The sequence below is a fragment of the Poecilia formosa genome, unplaced genomic scaffold, assembly GCF_000485575.1.
Source record: "Poecilia formosa unplaced genomic scaffold, Poecilia_formosa-5.1.2 Scaffold354, whole genome shotgun sequence".
NCBI classification, from domain to species: domain Eukaryota; kingdom Metazoa; phylum Chordata; class Actinopteri; order Cyprinodontiformes; family Poeciliidae; genus Poecilia; species Poecilia formosa.
The window spans coordinates 216,088-236,675 of NW_006800293.1; the positions used below are offsets into that span (position 1 = coordinate 216,088).

At 42.8% G+C, this 20,588-nt stretch overlaps 1 protein-coding gene across 3 annotated transcripts; it reads left to right on the top strand.

Annotated features, from left to right (window-relative positions):
• The first annotated feature begins 212 nt into the window (after window positions 1-212).
• On the top strand, window positions 213-18,314 carry LOC103153561 (voltage-dependent calcium channel beta subunit-associated regulatory protein-like). 3 transcript variants are annotated; one of them, XM_016662020.1, is made up of 11 exons: window positions 213-427; window positions 684-876; window positions 6,853-6,924; window positions 10,704-10,855; window positions 10,980-11,041; window positions 11,147-11,309; window positions 11,389-11,569; window positions 11,644-11,781; window positions 13,305-13,503; window positions 14,518-14,722; window positions 14,794-18,314. In XM_016662020.1, the coding sequence occupies exons 3-11, from the start codon at window positions 6,877-6,879 to the stop codon at window positions 16,643-16,645; spliced, it is 3,000 nt and encodes a 999-aa protein (XP_016517506.1). In that variant the 5' UTR covers window positions 213-427; window positions 684-876; window positions 6,853-6,876; the 3' UTR covers window positions 16,646-18,314. The 3 variants fall into 3 exon arrangements, with proteins under 3 accessions (XP_016517506.1, XP_016517507.1, XP_016517508.1); XM_016662021.1 differs by lacking the exon at window positions 684-876; XM_016662022.1 differs by lacking the exons at window positions 213-427; window positions 684-876 and adding an exon at window positions 4,157-4,456.
• The last annotated feature ends 2,274 nt before the right edge of the window (window positions 18,315-20,588 follow it).

Sequence of the window (20,588 nt, forward strand, 5' to 3'; positions counted from 1 at the left end):
AAAGCTTTACCGCACCCGTCCGTCTGTCCGAGCATCTTATCTCCCAATACGGAGGATGAGTGAAGCACAGCAAAGTAAAAAAATAAATAAATAAAAATAAATAAAATAAATAAATAAAAATCCTACAGATTGAATGTGTCAGCCTGAGCTTCATTAATGGTGAAAATGAGATGAGAGACGCCATTCACGGGGCAGCTCAATGAGGACGGCTTCCCTCTGCCATCTCACATCATGACCGCCACCATCACCATCATCGCCATCATCATCATCATCGGTGCTGGTCACGTGGCGCTTCGGGAGCGGGCGGTGGGTGTGTCTAATCGCGTGTGGTTTCATTCATAACTACAGTCGTTATTTGAAGCCCAGAATAAAGTATGCAGACGCGGCAGACTGGCTGTGGACCGCTTCTCTCCGAGTCTACAACGAGGTGAGTCCCTGTGTTTTTTTTTTTGTTTTTGTTTTTTGTTTTTTTTTTTTGTTTTGTTTTTTTACCCCTCCCTCTTACTTTACCCGGACCGGGCTCTGGCTCTGGCGTTTCTTCGCGGTCTAAACGTGGTTCTGTTTTAAATTATGTAAGACTCAGGCGACACAGCTGACCCCGCGTTTATGTGAGCGGTGTCAGACGGCGGAGTTTCCCCGCATGAGCGGGGGTCCACGTCGTGATTTATCCCACCTCCCCACAGGGCTGAGAGCAGGCGGTGCACTGACATGGGACAGCCCTGCTGATCGGGGGTGGGGGGGTTTCGGCGGAGAAGGGAAGATGCTTCTGCTGCTGATGGTGCTGATGCTGAGCGCCGGCTGCAGCGCGTCCCTGTAGTCCAGCAGCCGCACGCAGACGGCGGAGGGAAGCTCCTGTGACACCTCCCGTTATAGACCGTAAGACACAACACATCTGGAGCCCCTCGCACCCACTCTCACCTGAGGGTTTTTATGCAGTAAAGTCTTCCCCCCTCCTCCCACACACACACTCACACCCTACCCCCTCCTCCTGCTTTTCTCCCGCTGATGGTATTTATAAAGACACAAACACCATCAGTGTGATTGAAGCGTTGGGAGGTAGAAAGTGTGTGTGTGGGTGTGTGTGTGTGTGTGTGTGTGTCTGAGCTCCAAACGCCCATCTGCCCGGATGATAAACCGGAGATGAAGTGACAAGCTAACATGTTCTCAAATCCCAGATTATCATTTTCCAAAAACATAGTCAGTGTTGATTTAGTTGTTTTTTTTAATTGTTTTTTTTTTTTTTAGCTTACTTCAAAACAAGTGCTGACAGATAGGATATGCGAAACTGTAAAGTCTAGAAATACAAGCATTGTTGTATTTTTTGAGAGTGTTGCTACAGTAATAATCAATAATTAGATATTTTATTTAAAATGCCTTTCATATCGTAAGAAAAGGCTAACAAGTTATAGATGAATTTGACTTAATCTTACTAGTGCATAACACATTTGTCCGATGATTAACAGTTTGACGTTTTTGGGTCAAATCATTTATGGCCATACATTTTAAGTGAATTTGCTTTAATTAGATTTGTCCTATAACTTGGCATGTTAGAGGGGGGAGTTCATATCCACGTTAGGGAATAAATATTGTTTTGTTAAATTATCTTGCTATTTGCTGCTTCACCGTGTTTGCTTGGAACTTCCTGTGTCAAACCAACACAAAGTCGTGCAAAACTACAAACTGGAAATTATCTGACGAATGAAAATCTGAAAAGTGCGGCATGCATTTCAAGAGCCACCTTTTGCAGCATTGAAAGGCTTTTTAAGTACGTTTCAGCGCAATAGCTCAGGCTCGTCCGGCCTGTATGGGTAGCGTCTGTGAATGTCATTTTTTCAAGTCTTCTATATAAGATTTAGGTCTGAACTTTCACTAGGACCTCCAGGGGTCTTCAACTCCAGTCCCACAGGACTGGTGTCCTGCAACTTTAAGATGTGTTTCTGCTTCAACACGTCTGGGTCAAAGAGTAAGGTTACCATGGTTCAGTGTGTTTTTTTCTTGTAGTTTATACCTCAGATAGTGTTTTAAAAACTTGGTTTTACTTGAGCAAAGCACATGTCTGCTGTGTCCATAAAGGGATTTTTTTATTACTTTCTTTTTACAGGGGCTTTCTTCTTGCCACATTGCAACGCTGACTATAAAAAACCCCCCAAAACCCATATATGTTGTTTTAACGCATATAACTGTGTGTGAAATGCTAAATTCAGAATTCACGTTTCAAAATGTTTCACATTTTGTCTCAGGATGTGGTTTTTTGAATTATATTTGACAGACTGAAACAAAATATTGTGTAACTGTTTTTTTTTTAATATATAAATGAAAATCTGAGAAGTGTGGCATGCATTTGTATTCTGCTCCGATTACTCTTACACCCTTAAATAAAATTCATAAAAACCTGTAGCTTAATATGTACTTTGATATCTCATAATTTAATTGATTAAATTAAATTATGAGGTCATTACATTATGGTTAGATCATTACATTTATGTTAAATTCCCTTTACTTCTCCACTCCATCTGACCTTTTAGTGTGATCAGAAAATTTAATTCAGTTCTTCTGAAAATCCACTTCAGATTTCAACCATTTCATGTGAAAAAAACAACAAAAACATCTGAATGCTCTATTTCTGTTAGGTGTGAATGAGAGAAAACTCTGAAAAGACACTCACAAATGTCAGGACAAGAATAACAAACGGGCTGTGATTATGAGTAAATCACCGGGGGAGATTATTTATCGGAGCTAAGGATTCGCGGCCACGCGCAGCGCGTGAAGCGATGGCGTGCTGTTCAGAGCTGCGGCCTCGTCGTAGTTACCTCGAGCTGAGATATTACATAAAATATGAGTCTCCCTCACGGTGAGGGAACGTGCAGCTGGGTTGTCAGCGTGTGTGTGTGAGGAATGCAGTCCTGGACTGACGTTACACCAGGTGCATGGACTCTTTACTGCGGAAAAGTCCTTTTAACCTTAGAGACGATCATTAGGCCAATCACACAAAAATGGAGACATCACTCTAGTTCAAGATTCCTCGCATTGACTTCACACTCAGCCTATAATGGATTTTAGAAAGATTTATGTGATTTGAACGGTTGAGAGCGATCCGCTCTGTCTCTGAACGTACTCTGCACTCACCACCGGACCTCTTAGAAAATAAATGCTAGTTTTCCTGCAGTTTGCTCCATCTTCTTTGTATTTATAGTACACTTACAGGACAGACTTCCACAAAGCATGTAATTGTGAAATGTTAGACAAATTAAACATGGTTTAAAAAATATGTTACAAACAAAAGTTTGAAAATGTGACACCCATATCTTGAGTCAATACTTAACACAACCATCTTTTGTTGCAATTACTATAACTCTATAAAGTCTATAACTTACAGATCTAGGCTTTGCATATCCAGACTTTTTTTTTTACCCATGAGTCCTTGCAAAAAGGCTCAAACTGTGGAAGTTTGCATATCAAGAATCCCTAAGCATCAATTTTCAATTCTTGCCACATATTCTTCAATACATTTCGGTCTGGTTTTGGTCTGTTTGTTCCACTGTGGCCTTCACAGAACAGCTTCATTTATCCTGAGACTAAATGACAAACCAACAAGCCCTTTTTGCTCATTAAGTGATTTCTGGAGGTAGTTCGTTGTAGCGGGTTATACTTAGAGGAGTTAGGATAACTAAAAAGTTGAATACAACAGGCACACCACAAGTTTTAAACTGTGTTTGTGCAACATTTCACAGAGGTGCTGTGCTCTGTGTTGGGTGATTTCAGAAAGTCCAACACAAACACAGAAGTTTGAAGATTTTTGCATTTAATGTCAGCTCAGATTTTATTATAACGTTCCGCACAGCTCACACTTTTCTCCCAAACAGAGATAAATTGGGCAGCAGTTGTCTCTGCAGGATAAAGTACAGTCTGGGATGGGAAACAACTGGAAAATCATTTGTGCAACTTTGACAAAGAATCAGTTGCAGTCTGAGAAGGCATTGATTCAACACTCAGATCCAAATAAAGAAAAAACTAAATCAAAAACTTCACTTCTATGCAGCGTCTTTTATCTTTAATTTATCTTTTTACGCTTTTTTGCTGTTGTTTTGATTTAGTTTTTTTTAGTTTTCATTTAACCTTCAGCCTTAACACACACACACACACACACACACACACACACACACACACACACACACACACACACACACACACACACACACACACATCGTTACTTCAAGGATACAAGGCTGAATATTGTAACTGCTGCAGAAAAGATCTTTCAGTAGAAACTCCAGCTAAAAAGCGCTAAAAAGGACAGAATTGATGAGTTTGAATCTTTTCATTTTTCTTTGTTGTTTCCTGGTGCAAGCAACAGTTTGAATCAACACCAAAAGAAGCGATTCTCTCCCTCAGGAGGCAACACTTTGCAAAGCCAGCTCATGCTCTCTGCAAGGCTTGTGGGAAGCACAGCACCAAGGTTACCTACACTCATAATGCGGATGACTGTCAGATTAAATTTGGGCTTCAAATGATTCATTGGAGCCATGTTTTTATTTTATTTATTTTATTTTTTGCATCATTCAACTGCAGTGAATTTGAGAAAAAAAAAATGGCACCAAATTTATTGTGAATTTTTTCAAATCACCACAAAATCAGAATAATACACATAGGCACTAATAAATTCCCATAACTATTTATTTGTTTTATGTCTCTTATCAAGTTTCACCATGACCATTCACTTCCTGACCTGCTCACATGACCACTGTTCTTGGCTGAATTTGTACATTTATAAATTCAGTGGTTTCCTGGTATGAAGCAGACCTCGGATCTGTCTTTTTTTTTTTTTTACAGAGGTAGAGTCATTGCCTTTGGGAGCAGTTCTAGCGTTATTGTGCAGTTCTCTAGGACATCTGGCAGAAAATATGCCCAAAGGCTTGAAAGCAGACAAAAAACAAAACAAAACATGGATGCATGTTTTAAGAGGAGATCATTGAGAGAGTAAAAGAATGTCTCTGTGTGTCAATTTCATGTAAACAAAACAAAAAAAAAAAAAAAACAGATTAAACAAACAACCAGTCCGACACTCCAAACAAATGTTTGCTGTACATTTGTTTGGAGGTCCTTGCTGTACACACACACAGCCTTAGCTGGGTGGTGGTTTGAGGAAAATTTGTTAAAAATTTTTGGACTGCAGCCAAGTTTGTGACACAAAGCCAGCCTTTNTACATTTATAAATTCAGTGGTTTCCTGGTATGAAGCAGACCTCGGATCTGTCTTTTTTTTTTTTTTTACAGAGGTAGAGTCATGGGCTTTGGAAAATGCATCCCCGATGCTTAATTTCACCCTGGTTCATCTCTTCTGGAACCAGTTTTGGTGTCTTTTTGGATAATTGTTCTGTTGGAGCTCATGATTGAACCACTAAGTTGGTGATTTAAAGCAGGGGTGTCAAACTCAGTTTCATTTTGGGCCGCATCAAAAATCTGAACGTTCTTTAAAGGACCGGCTGAGCCAAAATGTATCGATAAAACCCATCAAACTGTTAAAATATTAATAAGTAGCTGTCCCTCCAGGATTTTATGATTGTTTTTGTGGTTTTTTTTGCAATCAAAATCACAGATTTTGTGATGCTAATTTCGAAATATTTGTAAGGATTTGTATGATATTTGTGCTATACCCCATGACTTTAAATGTGACTTTTTATTCCTCGCTGTAACTATAACTATATAAGGCTGAGGCAATGAGTCAATTAAGCCCAATGTTTTTGATGAATTTGAGAAAAAAACATTGCAATGAAATCAGAAAAAATGTGAGGATCCGTTGATTTTGTGTGAATTTTGCTACTTTGTGATTGATGTAATTTGGAGCCTACATATAAAAAGTTACGGCGGGCCAGATTTGGCCCCCGGGCCTTGAGTTTGACACACGTGATTTAAAATGAAGTGGAGGAAATTGGGAGCAGTTCTAGCGTTATTGTGCAGTTCTCTAGGACATCTGGCAGAAAATATGCCCAAAGGCTTGAAAGCAGGCAAAAAACAAAACAAAACATGGATGCATGTTTTAGGAGGAGATCATTGAGAGAGTAAAAGAATGTCTCTGTGTGTCAATTTCATGTAAAAAAAAAAAAAAAAGATTAAACAAACAACCAGTCCGACACTCCAAACAAATGTCCAAAGAGGAAGAAGCAGCTGTTTTGTAAATTGCATTTGCATTCACATCACAGTGACCTTTTCAGGAGAGGTCTCCTAAAAGTGGCAGAAACTACATCGGAGCGTTTCAGATTAAAAAGGACAAGAGACGCCGCTACCGTCAATGCATGTTTTTAACACACTGAAGCCTGTGAGGGTGTAACAGTCGAGCGCCAAGCTTGAGTTTTGGATCCATGTAGATCAACATAGTGTCGTATAATAAGCTGGGTAGTGTTAACTTTGCACAACCATTTGTACATTAGCAAAAGCAGGTTGAACTCTCACCTCTGACCTCTGGAATTCAATCCTTGCTGTACACACACACACAGCCTTAGCTGGGTGGTGGTTTGAGGAAAATTTGTTAAAAATATTTTGGACTGCGGCCAAGTTTGTGACACAAAGCCAGCCTTTCTAAATTATCAGAACAATTTCTGCCGATAACAGTCAAAAGTGAATCCCATAATACTCCATAAACTCCTTGGTAGACACAAAAAAAGCTTGCGATGTTTTCAGTTTAAGTGACATTCATCCAAACCTGTCAAAAGGTCTCCACAGCTTAACCAAACTTTATCTCAGAGTACTTAGAAGTTCAGTTGCACAGTCTGTATTCTGTAAAGGACGGTGTAACATTTATATAATCCGAACTGGATGTTTTAAAGTTGATCTGCGGCTCTGTCTTCCTCCACAGGGCTCACTCACTCTGACCTGGACCATGAGCAATGATCTGCCTGTTCGGACAAGTCTGACAGAGAACTCCACTGTGAGTACGCTGCATATCCAGCAACACATGCTGTCCACACCTTCAGATGGCGCGGGATCTTGATGTTACGCTCGGAGAAACTCTCACGGTGTTTTCTGAATCCCTGCTGGGTTTCAATCAGGGTGGGAACCGCGGAGAAAGGCATGTTGGGGAAAAACAGTGTTCCAGGTGTCGGCTTCAATCTGCGGGTGCTGCGGGGGTGACGGGCAGATGGGGAGCTGATGGGAAACCAGAAACTGGATATGGTTCTGGATGGATGAGAGAAGGAGAGAGGAGGAGTCTGAGCTGGTTGCTCTGATCGCCGGTCAGCTTGAGTTCTCCGTGGAAACGGAGAATCGACTTCCACGTTGCTCTGCACAGAAAGATGGCTTCGCTGCTCCGACTGATTGATGGAGCTTTGCTTCCCGTTTGGCTGAGTTTGTAGAAACAGCAGGTTTCATTAAGTCACGGCTGCTCCGATACACACACACACCCCCACACACATACACACAAATGTAATCATGGTTGTTTCAAACACAAATATGCCGTGCTACCAGAGATTTAGTTGAATACAACATTGAATGAATCTGTTCCAATTAGCTTTTTCTCCATGTGACTGCAGTAAAACATTATTTAATGACTTTTTTTTTTTTTAACCAATCTTCACGAGAGTTGACAATAAGTGCAAGGACACCTTATGTTTCACTTTAGTTTTCTGTGTAAAGAAGCGAAATTGGTTCAAATCTTTAATCCACACATCAAACCACTTCCAGCTTCTCCTCTTCCATCCTGGTTGTGGGCTGCTGAATGTAAAACACTGTTTCATCTTTAACTTGGTTTAAGTTAACATGTTCTGACTTGAGGCAATTTTTTTTAGAGGCATATTGAACAAGAAAAAAAAATGTGTATATGGGTGTGACCACACTTATTGCCAGCCAGGTCTGCTTTCTGAAGTTAAAAAAAAAGAAAGTTTTTTTTTTTTTTTTCACCTTGTCTTATATCCAGTGACTTGATGCTGTTAGACGGATCCTCTGAGTGTCTGATTGGTGGTTCTACAGAAAAACCTCAACGCTCAGGACTGAAGGCAGAGTTTCTATTTCCCACCCATATCTTATCTGAATTCAGATGGATCCATCGCCGGTTCTGCTTTATGTCGGAGTCATGATGATGTGCATTGGAAACGAGATATATACTCTGTATCAGGAGACACATTATTTCTCACTGCCTGAATTAAACCAAACTAAACTTGAACTGTCTTCGTTCAAGTTTGGTTTGGATTAGCAAAGACATTTCTCATGTGTTGAGCCAGAATAATGAACAGTCGAGGCCTGAAGAGCCACGCAGTGAGGAAGAGGAACATCATTTCAAATGAAACATAAAAGCTAGAGAGCAATGTATGGATGAACACCGTAATTAAGAAGTAGCTTCATTTTTGGAGACTTGTTCTCTGGTTTGATGAAAGTCCAACTGAAGTGTTTGGCTGTAAAGCATCATGTTTTCATGAATTACTGATTGGTACATTTCACATTGTGGATTGTGTGTCTTTTCACAAGTAGTTTGGACATTCTTGGTTTCAGCTGTCAGTGGAGACACAGACGTTTTCTCTCTTTTGAAAGATGTTTGAAATGCAGCTGCGGTTCTCACTATTATTATCCTGAAGTCGTTTTGCACTCCACGAGGAACTCCTGGGTTCTTCTCTCCCCTCTTGAGCCTCTCTGGATAATTCTCTTTATACATCTTCATCCATTAGCCAAGATCAAACATTTCAATTGATTAATATTCTTTTCGTGCGGGCAGAAAGAGTCCAATTATTCTCCTCTTTCCACTGAAACCGACATTCGGAGAAGAGCCAGGAAAGTTGTCAGTGGGGATTGCTCATGTGCGTCGGCATCCTCCTCCTCCTCCTCCTCCTCCTCCTCTTCCTCCTCCGACTTCCATTTTTAGCCTGCAAAGGCCTCATTTCCCTCTCATTGAGAAGAGTTGGGAAATTGAATTAAGGGTCTTGCTGACGTTTTGATTAGCATCCCCAGCCCCGCTCAGTCAAGACTCGGTGTATTAATCAAAAGAGAGCAGTTGGTTGTCTGTCTGTGTGTGTGTGTGTGTGTGTGTGTGTGTGTGTGTGTGTGTGAGCGAGCAGGCGGTGTGTATGTGGGTGTGTGTTTGCAGCGAGGAGGCAAAGACTTAAGAGTCTTCCAATGCTGATTCCACTCATTAAATATTATGGTGCTTACAGCTGACAGCGTAACACCACAAAGAGAGTCCTCACTGGCTCTTTAGAAAAAAAAAAGAAAAAAAAAAAAGAAAGACAATCAATTACAGTCCAGCCAGAGTGAATTCTGCCACCATGTTCCCTTAACAAAACACAGCAGTGGAGAAATGCACGCCTCTGCCGGGCTTTGCTGGTCAATGATTGAGTCTGGATCTTTGGAGAGGAAATTAAATTCATGCGCCGCATCCCAGGCAATATCACCGCGTCAAAGTTTAAGCGATTACAACCATGTTTAGAGGGATATTTATAGATAAAAGATCAGATATTCAAATTTAGATTCATGAGCTTCGATGTGTTGCTCTGTTTCTGGGTGTTTTTACCTTCATCCTTCAGTCTGGATGTTGTTGGTTTGGAGTCCTTTGCGAAGCATTTCGTTTGAATGCACAGAAAAAGGAAAGTGTCCAGAAAAGGACAAAGGAAAACCAGGGATCTGTCCCAACCCATGCACAGCTGGTAACAGGATTACGCTGTGTAATTTGGTAAAATTTCTGCCCTGATGAAAACAAATGTATCTCACTCACCCTCTCGTGGGAGGCCAGCGACTCCAGCGTTCTGCGCTGCTCGCATTTAAACAGGATTTAATTATGTCCTTGTGACTTTATAGCACTGATTTGCTGATAATGTTTTCTTTCTTTTTTTTCAGAATATGAAGTATGCTTGTGAGAGAATTCAAAAAGAATATCCATAACCATTTTGGCATTTTGTCACGCTAAAAAGACAAACATCTGTGTATTTTATTGCTTTAGACCTACACAATGTTCTGCATGCTGTACCTGCAAAGTTTCAAATCTCAAAAAGGGTGGTATGCATTTTAATTTTATGGTATCCAACCCATTTTACTTTGATGCCCCAAATAAAATCCCCCAGCAACCAGAAGTCGCCTGATTTCCCTATGAAGACAGTTTGTTAGAGAGCATTAGGGAAGCAGCAACATCATGAAGGACAAGGAAGAACAGCAGCAAAGTTCAGGGAGAAAGTTGAGAAGTATAAAGCACCTTGGGGTTAGAAAACAACATCCACAACAGCAAACGTACCAAGACATGTACGTCCATCCAGACCGACTGGTTGGACTGGAAGCTGCTGCCCATACCATTCCCACTGCGATACACGGTGGTGGTGCCATCATGCTTTGGGATGCTTTTCTTCAGCAGGGGCATGGAAGCTGGTCAGAGTAGAAGAGAAGATAAATACAGCACAGTCTTGGGGGGGCAGGGAGGGAGGAAAAATAGGGCAGCAACCCTAAACATACAGTGAGAGGTACGAGGGAGTAGATTAGATGTAACATCCTAGTCAAAGTCCAGTCCAATGTCCAAAGCTCACCAAAATGTCCTCCATGTTTTGTTGTTCAGACTGGAACAGGAAACCACGCTGCAAATCAATACGCACTGCATATGTCATTTGCTGCTGCAGCCAATGTTTATGAAATGAAATGTAAAACAGCTGGAAGCTCCATAGTATTTATGTGGACTATAAATACGTTATAGTCTACAATTATAACACATTTCACCCCCTTTCTTAAATAATCGCTCAGCAACAGGATGTGCCTGTGTCGACCGGCCAAGCGGAGAACTACGTGCTGCTGCTGGTGCTGCTGAGCGTCTTCGCCGGCGGGACGCTGGTCCTGCTGTCCCTGCTGCTGCTCTTCTGTCACCGCTGCTGCTTGGGTGGACGGCGCTACTCCAGGTGGGTCCTGCCAGAACCAGGTCAGTGTGGATTGCAACTTGAGAGATCCGCATGACGTGACAGAGAGCACTTCTCCTTCTGTGCTTCAAAAACACGGAGAGTAAAAGTAATTTCCTCCCCGCAGAGCGAGCGATGACCCTGAGAAGACAAACACGACTTATGCTGAGGATTCTCAGCCCACGCAAGGTCAGAGCTGCACCATTTTGTTTTCCAGTTTCACACATGCTTTCTGGTTCGGTGTCGTCACAGACCTCTTTTGTTCCTCTTTGTCGGCGCGTTCTTTTCGCTCAGAGATCACAATTCGCCTTGATGAATCAGACGCTCTCTCGGCGTCGAGCTGTCACGATGGAGAGTCGGACCGATTCGTTTCCACCGGCTCCACGGGCCGCAGAGTGTCCTTCAACGAATCCGCGCTGTATGATCAGGAGAAAAACACTCAGGAAAAAGGACGCAGGTAACGTCCACTTGAGCAAACTTGGGTATTCTTCCCCTCTTTGGCGGACGGAGATCAGACGCTTATGCCTCGACCTCAGGTACACGCTCACCGAAGGAGACTTCCATCACCTGAAAAAGGCCCGGCTGACCCACCTGCACCTGCCTCCCGCTCCGTGTGACCTGAAGATACTCACCATCATGGAGTGCGACTCCACGGAGAGCAGCACCATCAACATCAGTGAGACTTCGGCTCCCAATCTGCCCCTCAGCATCTACCAGGTAGCTGAACAACATCAGGTCGGTGAGCCGCCACATTTCGGCCTCTGATGGAGTTTCCTGTCTCCTTTATCCAGCCTGCTGAGAGAGGAGTCCCTGACTGGCTGGGACAGAGCCTGAGTGGGGGGCTGCCTGGAGATCCACACCACTCCACCGTCCTGGACCAGAGAGACCTGCAGTCCTCATCTGTCCTCAAGTCCCAGCGCTCTCAGACGGTGAGTCTTTAACTTTAATGAACCTTGTCTTCATTTGAAGTTCTTACTTCAAATGAATCCCTTGAACGTCTAAGGAGACTTCACTGCTGTTCATCTTTTGTTTGCTTTTGTTGTTTGTTTGTAACTTTGTTTACACGAGTGAAGATGGCTCCTTCACCTTTTTCAAATCAAACAGAATTGGTGTCAAATGTTTGTGCAGCACAATTGTTTTTGTTTGTGCCGCTGTCATTTTAAAGATATTAGGAAATGTTTCCAGAGGTCACAAAAGGTCAACCAGCCCCTCCACCTAATTCAAATCAGACAAAATTGGTGTCATTCAACTCGACTACGTTTGTGCCGTTTGCTGCACACACCAGCTTTGACTTTAAAAGTTTAAAGATCAAACGGTGAACCAGCCCCCCACTTTTACTAAATCAAAATGACCTTTCAACTTTCATCAATAACTTTAACGCTTTAATGCTAACCTTTCGCGCTATTAATATTTGTAATGCAAGATGGAAGAGAAAAAGTGGACAGCAGAACTCCTAAAGCACACACACACAGAACCCTTTCATTCTAAATCTCAAGAAAGTTTAAGATTGTTGTAAGATTTTCTCCATCAAATTTTGTATTATAAGATTTTAGATGCTGTGACGTGACTTAATATTGGATAAATATGTATGAAACCCCCAAATGTCTATCAGCTGAAAGTGAGGAATGGCCAATGTCAGAAGGAAGCATCTCAGTGAAGTTACTTAGTTTGCCGTACGTTTGCTGTACGGCTGATGAAGGTCAAACTCAACATCACGTTTACTGTGAAATCTACAGAGAGAGACTGTGAAGCCTTCACTAAAACATGCAAGGGAAACGTTCTTTATGATTTGTGGCGATTATAAACAAAAACACTAACAATTCTCACACCTTATTTGCCATAGTTGACAGGTTCACAAACCTTCTTGTGATTATATCCCCTGAACTCCAACAGTTAAAAAAAAAAAAAAAAATGAGAGGGTTAATCTGCACATCGTGTCATATCTCTTTGAAGATGTTGCATTACATCCAGTGTCTATCAATTGTGGTTTTGGATCACTTTTCTCTTATGAAATATGATCTAATTAAGCTGCGAGAACACAGGGAACGTTCTTTGTTACATAGTGAGACATAAGCCACAGCTGTACATTGCAAAAGTTGACCTTGCTTCATTTATTTTGTCTGTACTAGATCATTAGCTGCTATTTATTTGTTAATGTGCAACTTTTGTTTTCAAACTCAAAGCCGACCTGGTCTGTACTGAACTCGGTTTATTTCCACAGTGCAAACAAATCCACTGATTTCCAACACACAGTGAAACTCAGTCGCCTGCTAGAGGCTCAGAGCTGCTGCTGCTGCTGCATCAGTCATCGCTGCAGCTGAGTGACAACATGACAAATCCTGTCCCCTGAGGACTCTGGCTCTCACTGTCGCCATCCATCTCAGATGCATGTCCTTCCTTAATGCGACTCCACCTCCCCTCCATCTTCCTCTGCCTTCATCTCTTCTGTCAGATGGAGGCCATCGGAGACAGGGGCGAGGCCGAGAGCGAGTGGGGGCCGAGGGGAGAGCCGGCTCAGGCCCCGGGTCCGACGTCTGTCCTGCACTTCCTCTCCAAACTGCGGCGACACGCCAGCCTGGAGGGGGCCGGGCCTTACTTTAGGAGGTGGAAGTTCGACACCAGCCATCGGGCCGCCAGTCTGGACGCCAAAGGTTTGCGCAGATTCGTGGAAACGCTAAAAGTTTTCGGGAAATGAATATGTATTTTTTAAAAAAATAAAAACTAAACTTTAAACTGGTTTCAAATGGTTTGAAAGGAAAGATGAGACGTATTACGACGTAGTACCACAAAATAAAAGATTAAATTGTTTATGCTTGACTCAATGAAAATAAATACAAGTCGTTAAATTAATAAATAAATGAATTTATTATCATTATGTTAATAATCAAATATACAAGCCGATAAATATGTGAAATTCATTCATTAAAAAAATCATTAAATATTATGAGCATATGTAATTATAACAGCATTAAGTGATTTCATGGTTCCTGTGTAACAGTGCACCATGAAATGATTTATTTGTCGCTGCAGCTCATCAGATCTGTCCGACCTCTGATTGGTTAATCTGTACAGGAAGTTACAGCATCACACACAAGTTTCTATTTCTACCTATATTAGGACTTTGCATTGACTTTTGTTCATTGTAGTGAGTGAATTTATGCCCAAACATTTTACCTCTATCCCTAAAACAACAGAGTCCATTGTATTACGGCCGCGTTTTGGTCCCAATAAAGCTCACTGGTCTTCAGAAAGTTAGTAAATATGGCAGAAATGAGAAGAATATCTAAACGAATACATACAAACATTAAATCCATCAATTGTGAAACAGCTGCAGCTCCAATTTCATTTCAGTTATGACAAGTGTAAGTAATACCTTTAATGTAATTGTAAGGCGGGGAAGGTCATTTTATTTATATGGCACATTTTCAGCAACAAGGCAACTGAAAGCTTTGGATGAATTAGAGGAAATACAAACAAAACAACAAAAGACAAGCAAGAGAAAGATGAAAGTATAAAAAATTTACAGAAAGGTAAAAGTATAGAGCTACATTTTGGTTCCCCATGTTTAGTAAGAATAAGAATCGATTAACTAGTAGGGGTTTCTCTGAATCGTGACACACTTGGCACTAGATGGAAATGTGAAGATGTGTGTGATTTCCTTCCAGGCTCCCCAAAGAGAAAACCTTTCCAGAGACAGAGAGCAGCAAGTGAAACCACCGACCACACCGATGAAGACTCCTCTCCGTTCCGAGATGACGCCTTTGAATCTTTCCCACATATTCCCATCCAGACCAGCGGCCTCCAGTTCCTCTCCGCGGAGACTCTGCCTCATCCGGAAACAGCTCCTACATCCTGCATCTTCCTCAGGAGGTAATTCTCTCCTTACATAACAATGATTTCAACAAAGTCAGGTTCTGACTGCATGTTCCTCTCCTGTGCAGGCTAAAGCTGGAGGCCATGGTGGAGGTAGGTGGCAGCGCCACCACCAGCAGCAGCAGGAGAGCCGAACTCTGTTTTCCATCTGATCCCGCTCTGGGGCAGGTTGAGCCCGCCGTCAACGGAACCGGAGCAGAACAAGAAACGGTGTTTGGAGCAGCGATAAGAACCAAAGCAACAAGAAATGAGTCGGAGTCTGCGGAAGATGACGACCCGTTTGGTGCGGAGCAAGGACCCACCAGGCGGGACCGGTTTGAAGAGCTGTTGAGACAAACCGAGGATGCAAAAACAGACGTCGGCACGGCTGGTGTGAGAAAAAAGAACAATGCGGGGACAGATGAGGGAGACGATGCAGCGTTGGGAGCCGTGGCCAGAAGAAGGACAGACTCAGGCTCGTCTCTGTCTTTCATGATCCGCCAAGAGAGCTCAGAGGCACCCCCATCTCTCTACAGAGACATCTGGAGCCTGAGAGCCTCTCTGGAGCAATATGCGTCTTCAGATCAGAGCAGCACCGATCGTGAGTCGGTCCGCAGTGACGCAGATAGCGTCTCGTCCTTTGGTGGAGCTCGCTCAGGCCTGGACACCTGCCTGTCGCAAGACCTGGACGACGAGCCTGAAGGTGATGGGGAGGTGGAGGGCGGAACCAGAGGGGCGTCAGGGGGAGTCGGGGAGATGGGGAATGGAGCTGGAGGAGAGGCAGAGGGAGGAAACAGGAAGTTGCTTCAAATGGACAGTGGTTATGCCTCTATTGAAGCACCATCCAGAGCCCCTGAAGATATGAGGCTGTTTGGGACTCCTGGGGCCCCTCGGGGGAAAACTGCATCTGAGAGGAGACTGTTTTTTACCAGCTCTGGGAGGAAAGGCTCAGTGTGTGAGAGCGTGGAGACCAAGTTGTTTCAGGAGGAGCTGGAGGACCAGATGGCCCTCACCGCAGACACAGAGGACAGACTAAAGCAGAAATCTCAGGGTGACGGTCTTTCTCACACCCTTCAAGAGCCATATCAGCTACTGAAGTCCCTCCATCCTCAGAAGCCTCCAGAAACACAAACTCAACTCATTTCTCCGTTGGTGAGCCCGACCCCACAGCCCCCGAGTCCTCATCGATCCCGTCTCCGTCGCCGTGACTACAGCATAGACGAGAAGACAGACGCGCTCTTCAACGAGTTCCTTCGTCACGATCCGCGCTTCGACCAGCAGGACTCTCCGCTGCGCTCCAGGCACAGGTCCAGGGTTCACCTCCGGAAGCAGTGGCAGAGACACAAGCAATACAGCGACCCGGGTTCGGCCTCGGGGGGAAGGTACTCGCCGTCTCTAGAGAGACAGAGGTTCACCCCGCTGAGGAGGGGGGACAGCGCAGGCTACCCGCTGGACACCAGGTACCACAGCACCCTGTCGAGAATAGCGAGCGCTGCCGATGAAGAAGCCAGCGAGGTCGCGGCTTCTGAGGAGGCGGCAACGGAGAGAGCAGAAGATCCGGTAGGAGAAGCAGCTGCAGCAGGGAGCACGGCCGGCCAAACGTCCGACGGAGCAGACCCAACGAGAAGCGTCTCCGCAGAGTTGGCTGGTGAGACTGATGGCTGCCAAGTGTCCACAAGCAAGGAGGCGGGAAGCGCGAGCAGCACTCTGTCGGCCCAATTTAGCCTCATGGACCCCAGAGTGGACAACAGGAACAACAACAGCAGCCAGGCCATCCTGTCAGAGGTTTCCCTGCAGGCCCAGAGCAGCCTAGCAGACAAGCTGGTGGCGTCGGTGGACGAGAGACTCTACGGCGGACTGCGCCGCGCGGAGAAGGCCCGACAAGCAGGGTCAGAGGTCATCGTGACTCACACTGCCTCACCGGGGTCCAATCCCACATAATCCCCTGCCGTTGTATTTATCACAAAACCACAATAAATCAAACATCATAATGCGTCAGACACGGCCCAACATTATCACGTGTCAGGCATCTCTAACAGCATTAGCTTCCAGCATTAGCATTAGCTTCCAGCTCGTCCAGTCACACCCGAACTGCCGCTGTGACGTCCCTCCGTCAGTAACCAGAAAACTCATCGCCGACATTCAAAGATGTAGATGCATCTTTAGAAAACGTTATTTTCTGACCTACCTGTGACTTTTCAGCATGCTAAGTCCAAGCTACGTGTCTGTGAATAGTGTACAGTTTTAACCTCTACGAGCACTTTGATGGGATGAAAGCTACCGCTGGTGTTTGTCAGCCATTTCTCTCATGTCCCTTTCCTCTTCAAGTGTCCTTGTTTGTCTCTGCCGTCATGAGGGTGAAAGGTCGTGTGAGAGAGCGGTCGATTCCACGAACAATGATACGGTGAACCGCGAATGTCCTCAGCCCCTTGGCTTTTACACTCACAACCACAAAATTGTGGTTAGGTGGAATTTTACGACAGACACACATGAAGTAGTGCAAAATTTGATTTTAGCTTTTAAAAAAACCCTCCTTTTGAAATGAATAAAAACGCTATAGAACCAGAGAACAAATGAGAACATTAATTTTCAATTCCTGCCACAGAATCTCAGAGGGACTTAGGTATGGACTTGACTCTACGATTAAGGTCCTCTGACAGGGTTTAGCTAAAGTGAGTGTGCAACACATGCAGTCTATAACAAAATGAAACAACCAGGCTCCTCCAGAGTTAGCACACTCCTCTTTACTGCTTATAATGTTCCCCTAATATCCTTGTAACAATCCACAGATACCATCAAATAACAGCAGGATTCATACTGACAATAAATTAGCCACAGTTGGACTATGGTATTCAGTAGAAAACCTCTGGAGACGATTATTTGCACTGGGTTTTTATTTCTGGCTATTTTTATAATTGCACACCAGTTTTTAGATCATTTGTTCATCTAATTTAATTATGCAGTACTTTGTGTCTGTCTATCGCATAGAATTTCAATAAAATATAATTTTGTGGTTGTAAAGTTAACAAAAACAAAAGCTGTGTGAATACATTTGCCAGTCACTGTATGAAGAACGATACCAAACATGTTTACAGCTGCCCTCTCTTTCATTAACACTTTATCAGCCGACCTGAAGATATCACTATAAACCCAGATGGAAAGCAGAAGATGCAGTCAAATAAAAAAATAAATAAATACATGAGCAGTTTTGCATTTGCTCCTTATATTTAAGTTGTGTTTATTTGTGTTAGTCATCAGTTCTTGTCATGTGGCACGACCGAGGAGACGGCGTTCAGGCGTGGGCTTTAGTGTATCTGAGACTCTTCGGAGGGAAGACTGACAGATGATGCGCTTGAAGTGAGTGACACAGAAGCCTCCGAGGCTTTTAAACAGATTGCTCACGGAGGAGTTCAGGCTGTCACATGCTGAAAGTAATCAGAGGTGGCGTTGCCCTGTGCCCAGGAGGAAACAAAATGATTAACACACTGTGCAAGTCCAAATAAAAATGTGGGAATAATCCGTTTTTCTCCCGAAAACAACTCTTGCAGAGTCTGATAGTTTATTTCTTTTGAGTCTGATTGTACATAACTCTGCAAAATCTCCCAAGAAATGCAAAAAGAAAAGAAAAAAAAAAAAAAAGCACAATAAGAAATGTTTCTGGAAAAATGTGGAACATAAGATGATTGTTTATGGCTCAAAAGTGACTAGAAATTAATATTGGAAAGTTTGTAGTAATAGTGCAAACCAAATGCCGTTATTACTCCAGGGAAAAAAGGTGAGAATTAATCGTGAATTCTCTCAGTTCACTCTGGCAGATGAGCAAATGTATTTTTTCATCTAAAAAATAAATTTAACATTTTTAAATTTATTTTTTAGATAAATTTATGGCCACTTCCAGCTTAAATTTGTTTCATTCTTTAAAACTGAATCAGTAGAAAGGGAAAAAAAATAACTAAATCCCTGAAATACATGAGTGAGATGTGTCTTTTTTTTTTTTTTTTTTACAAAACATTTGAAGGAACGAATACATTCAGCTAAATATGACCTGATTTAGCTTTAGCTGCAATCAGTGAGTGGATGTAGTTGGTGGGGAACATAAACGTTTATATGCATTAACATAATCCACATATTTTCACTTTCTTGTTCTCATCCTTGTCATGTTGGAGTTTAAGTGGCAGCACTGAAGGTGAAAGCTCTTCTGGCTGCATTTCAGTTTCTCACTAAAAAGAGAAACTGTGGTCTCTTCTGGTCTTGAGACAAAACTCCAGCACTTTTGAGACAAAGACCAGAGAGCAAAAATGCTAACATCGAGAAAAGACGAAGACTTCTACAGTGTGATTTCAAGGTATTGAGACCAGGATCAGCCTCAAGAAGCCCAACTATAATTGTGACTTTACAAGCATGGGATATTTGACCAAAATTAATTAAAAGATGGCAGAAACTGGCTGAAAGCAACACTGAAGAGCCTGTAGGAGTTTATTCAAATCTGATTGTGTTTTATATGCGAGAAACGATGCTGCATCCTCCAAGTCTGCATCGACGAGTAGCAATGAAATGGAGAAGGCTGGTTAGTTTACAAGGACAAGCCAGACTTAAAAAGAAACCTTCTAAAACCTTTTATTTCTGTTTTTGTTTTTCTGTTGCAAATATCTGACCCAGAACTCTTGTTTCTGCTTGAAAAGTAAAGTTTTAAAAGGGTTTCTTCCCCCCGCCAAAATATCCTTATCGATTCCCAAATCTACGAAAAGTGGCGTCACTTGGTGATCTTTAAATCTTTAAAGGTGCTACGTAAATTAGGTTTTATTTGCTTCACCTGGAGAATATTACATATTTTAGAAGACCAGAATAAAGTCTGACAGGAAACATTAGTAGTCAAAAATGGCTGCCGACAAGATGCCTTCACGCTTATAGTCTGATAACTTCATCTTTGAGATTATTTCTGGATTTCACACATTAAAGACAGACTTCTTAAATGACATATTAAGTGAAGGCGAGTAAAATGTTTACATTTAGGCTTTACAGTTTTAAAGCATCTTCTATCAGCTGAACTCGAGCAGGTCCACTAATTTTCCCTTTAGTTTCCCAACATTAAGAAAATATTTTGAATCTATTAAACAGTGCAACCTGAACTGAAAGTGTGATTTTAATTAGCTGCAGCTTTAATCTGCATCATTACCAAACATAACGCACAACAACCCCAGCATGTTCCTCCAAAAATAAAAAAACTAAAACTCACTCATTGAGTTCCTGTGTTTAACTTCCAGAAAGAAGCAGTGACTTTTTCCATCCACATTTCTCCATGTTATTGTAAAAAGAAATCAGTTTCTGCAGCATCGACAAAAATGAAGCCTCTGTGGCATAAACTAAAGCAAAAATATACATTTTAGTCTCCACCCCCCCTCCATGGTGACTCATTCAAGCTTGTACGTGTGTGTGAGTGAGAGCTGGGTGACTAAGCTTCACAATTAAACCAACCACATGAAGTGTGTCCTGTCGTACCGACCGCTGGGCTGAAGCGTTCACAATGCCTCTCTCCATCCTCGCTGCGCCCTTCTCGTCTCCGGCTGGAGGCTCAGCGCTGACCTTGCTGACGTGGAAAGCGCCGCTCCCCCTCCTCCCCTCGCAGTCGTGACTCACCTGCTGATCTGTTCCCAGTCAGGAGCTCATGATGCACAAGAGAGGGGCAGGGCTCCCACAGATGTGATTGGTGCAAAAAAAAAAAAAAGTACTGGCCATTTTTCGGCACCGACTGCCTTCAACTTAGCAGCATCTGCATAGATTATCAGGTTAAAAAAAATAAATAAATAAACAAAGGTCGGATATACAAAACTGAAATTGATAATTTAGGACCAATTTGCTTTTAATTAAAACCTTAAAGAGCTGA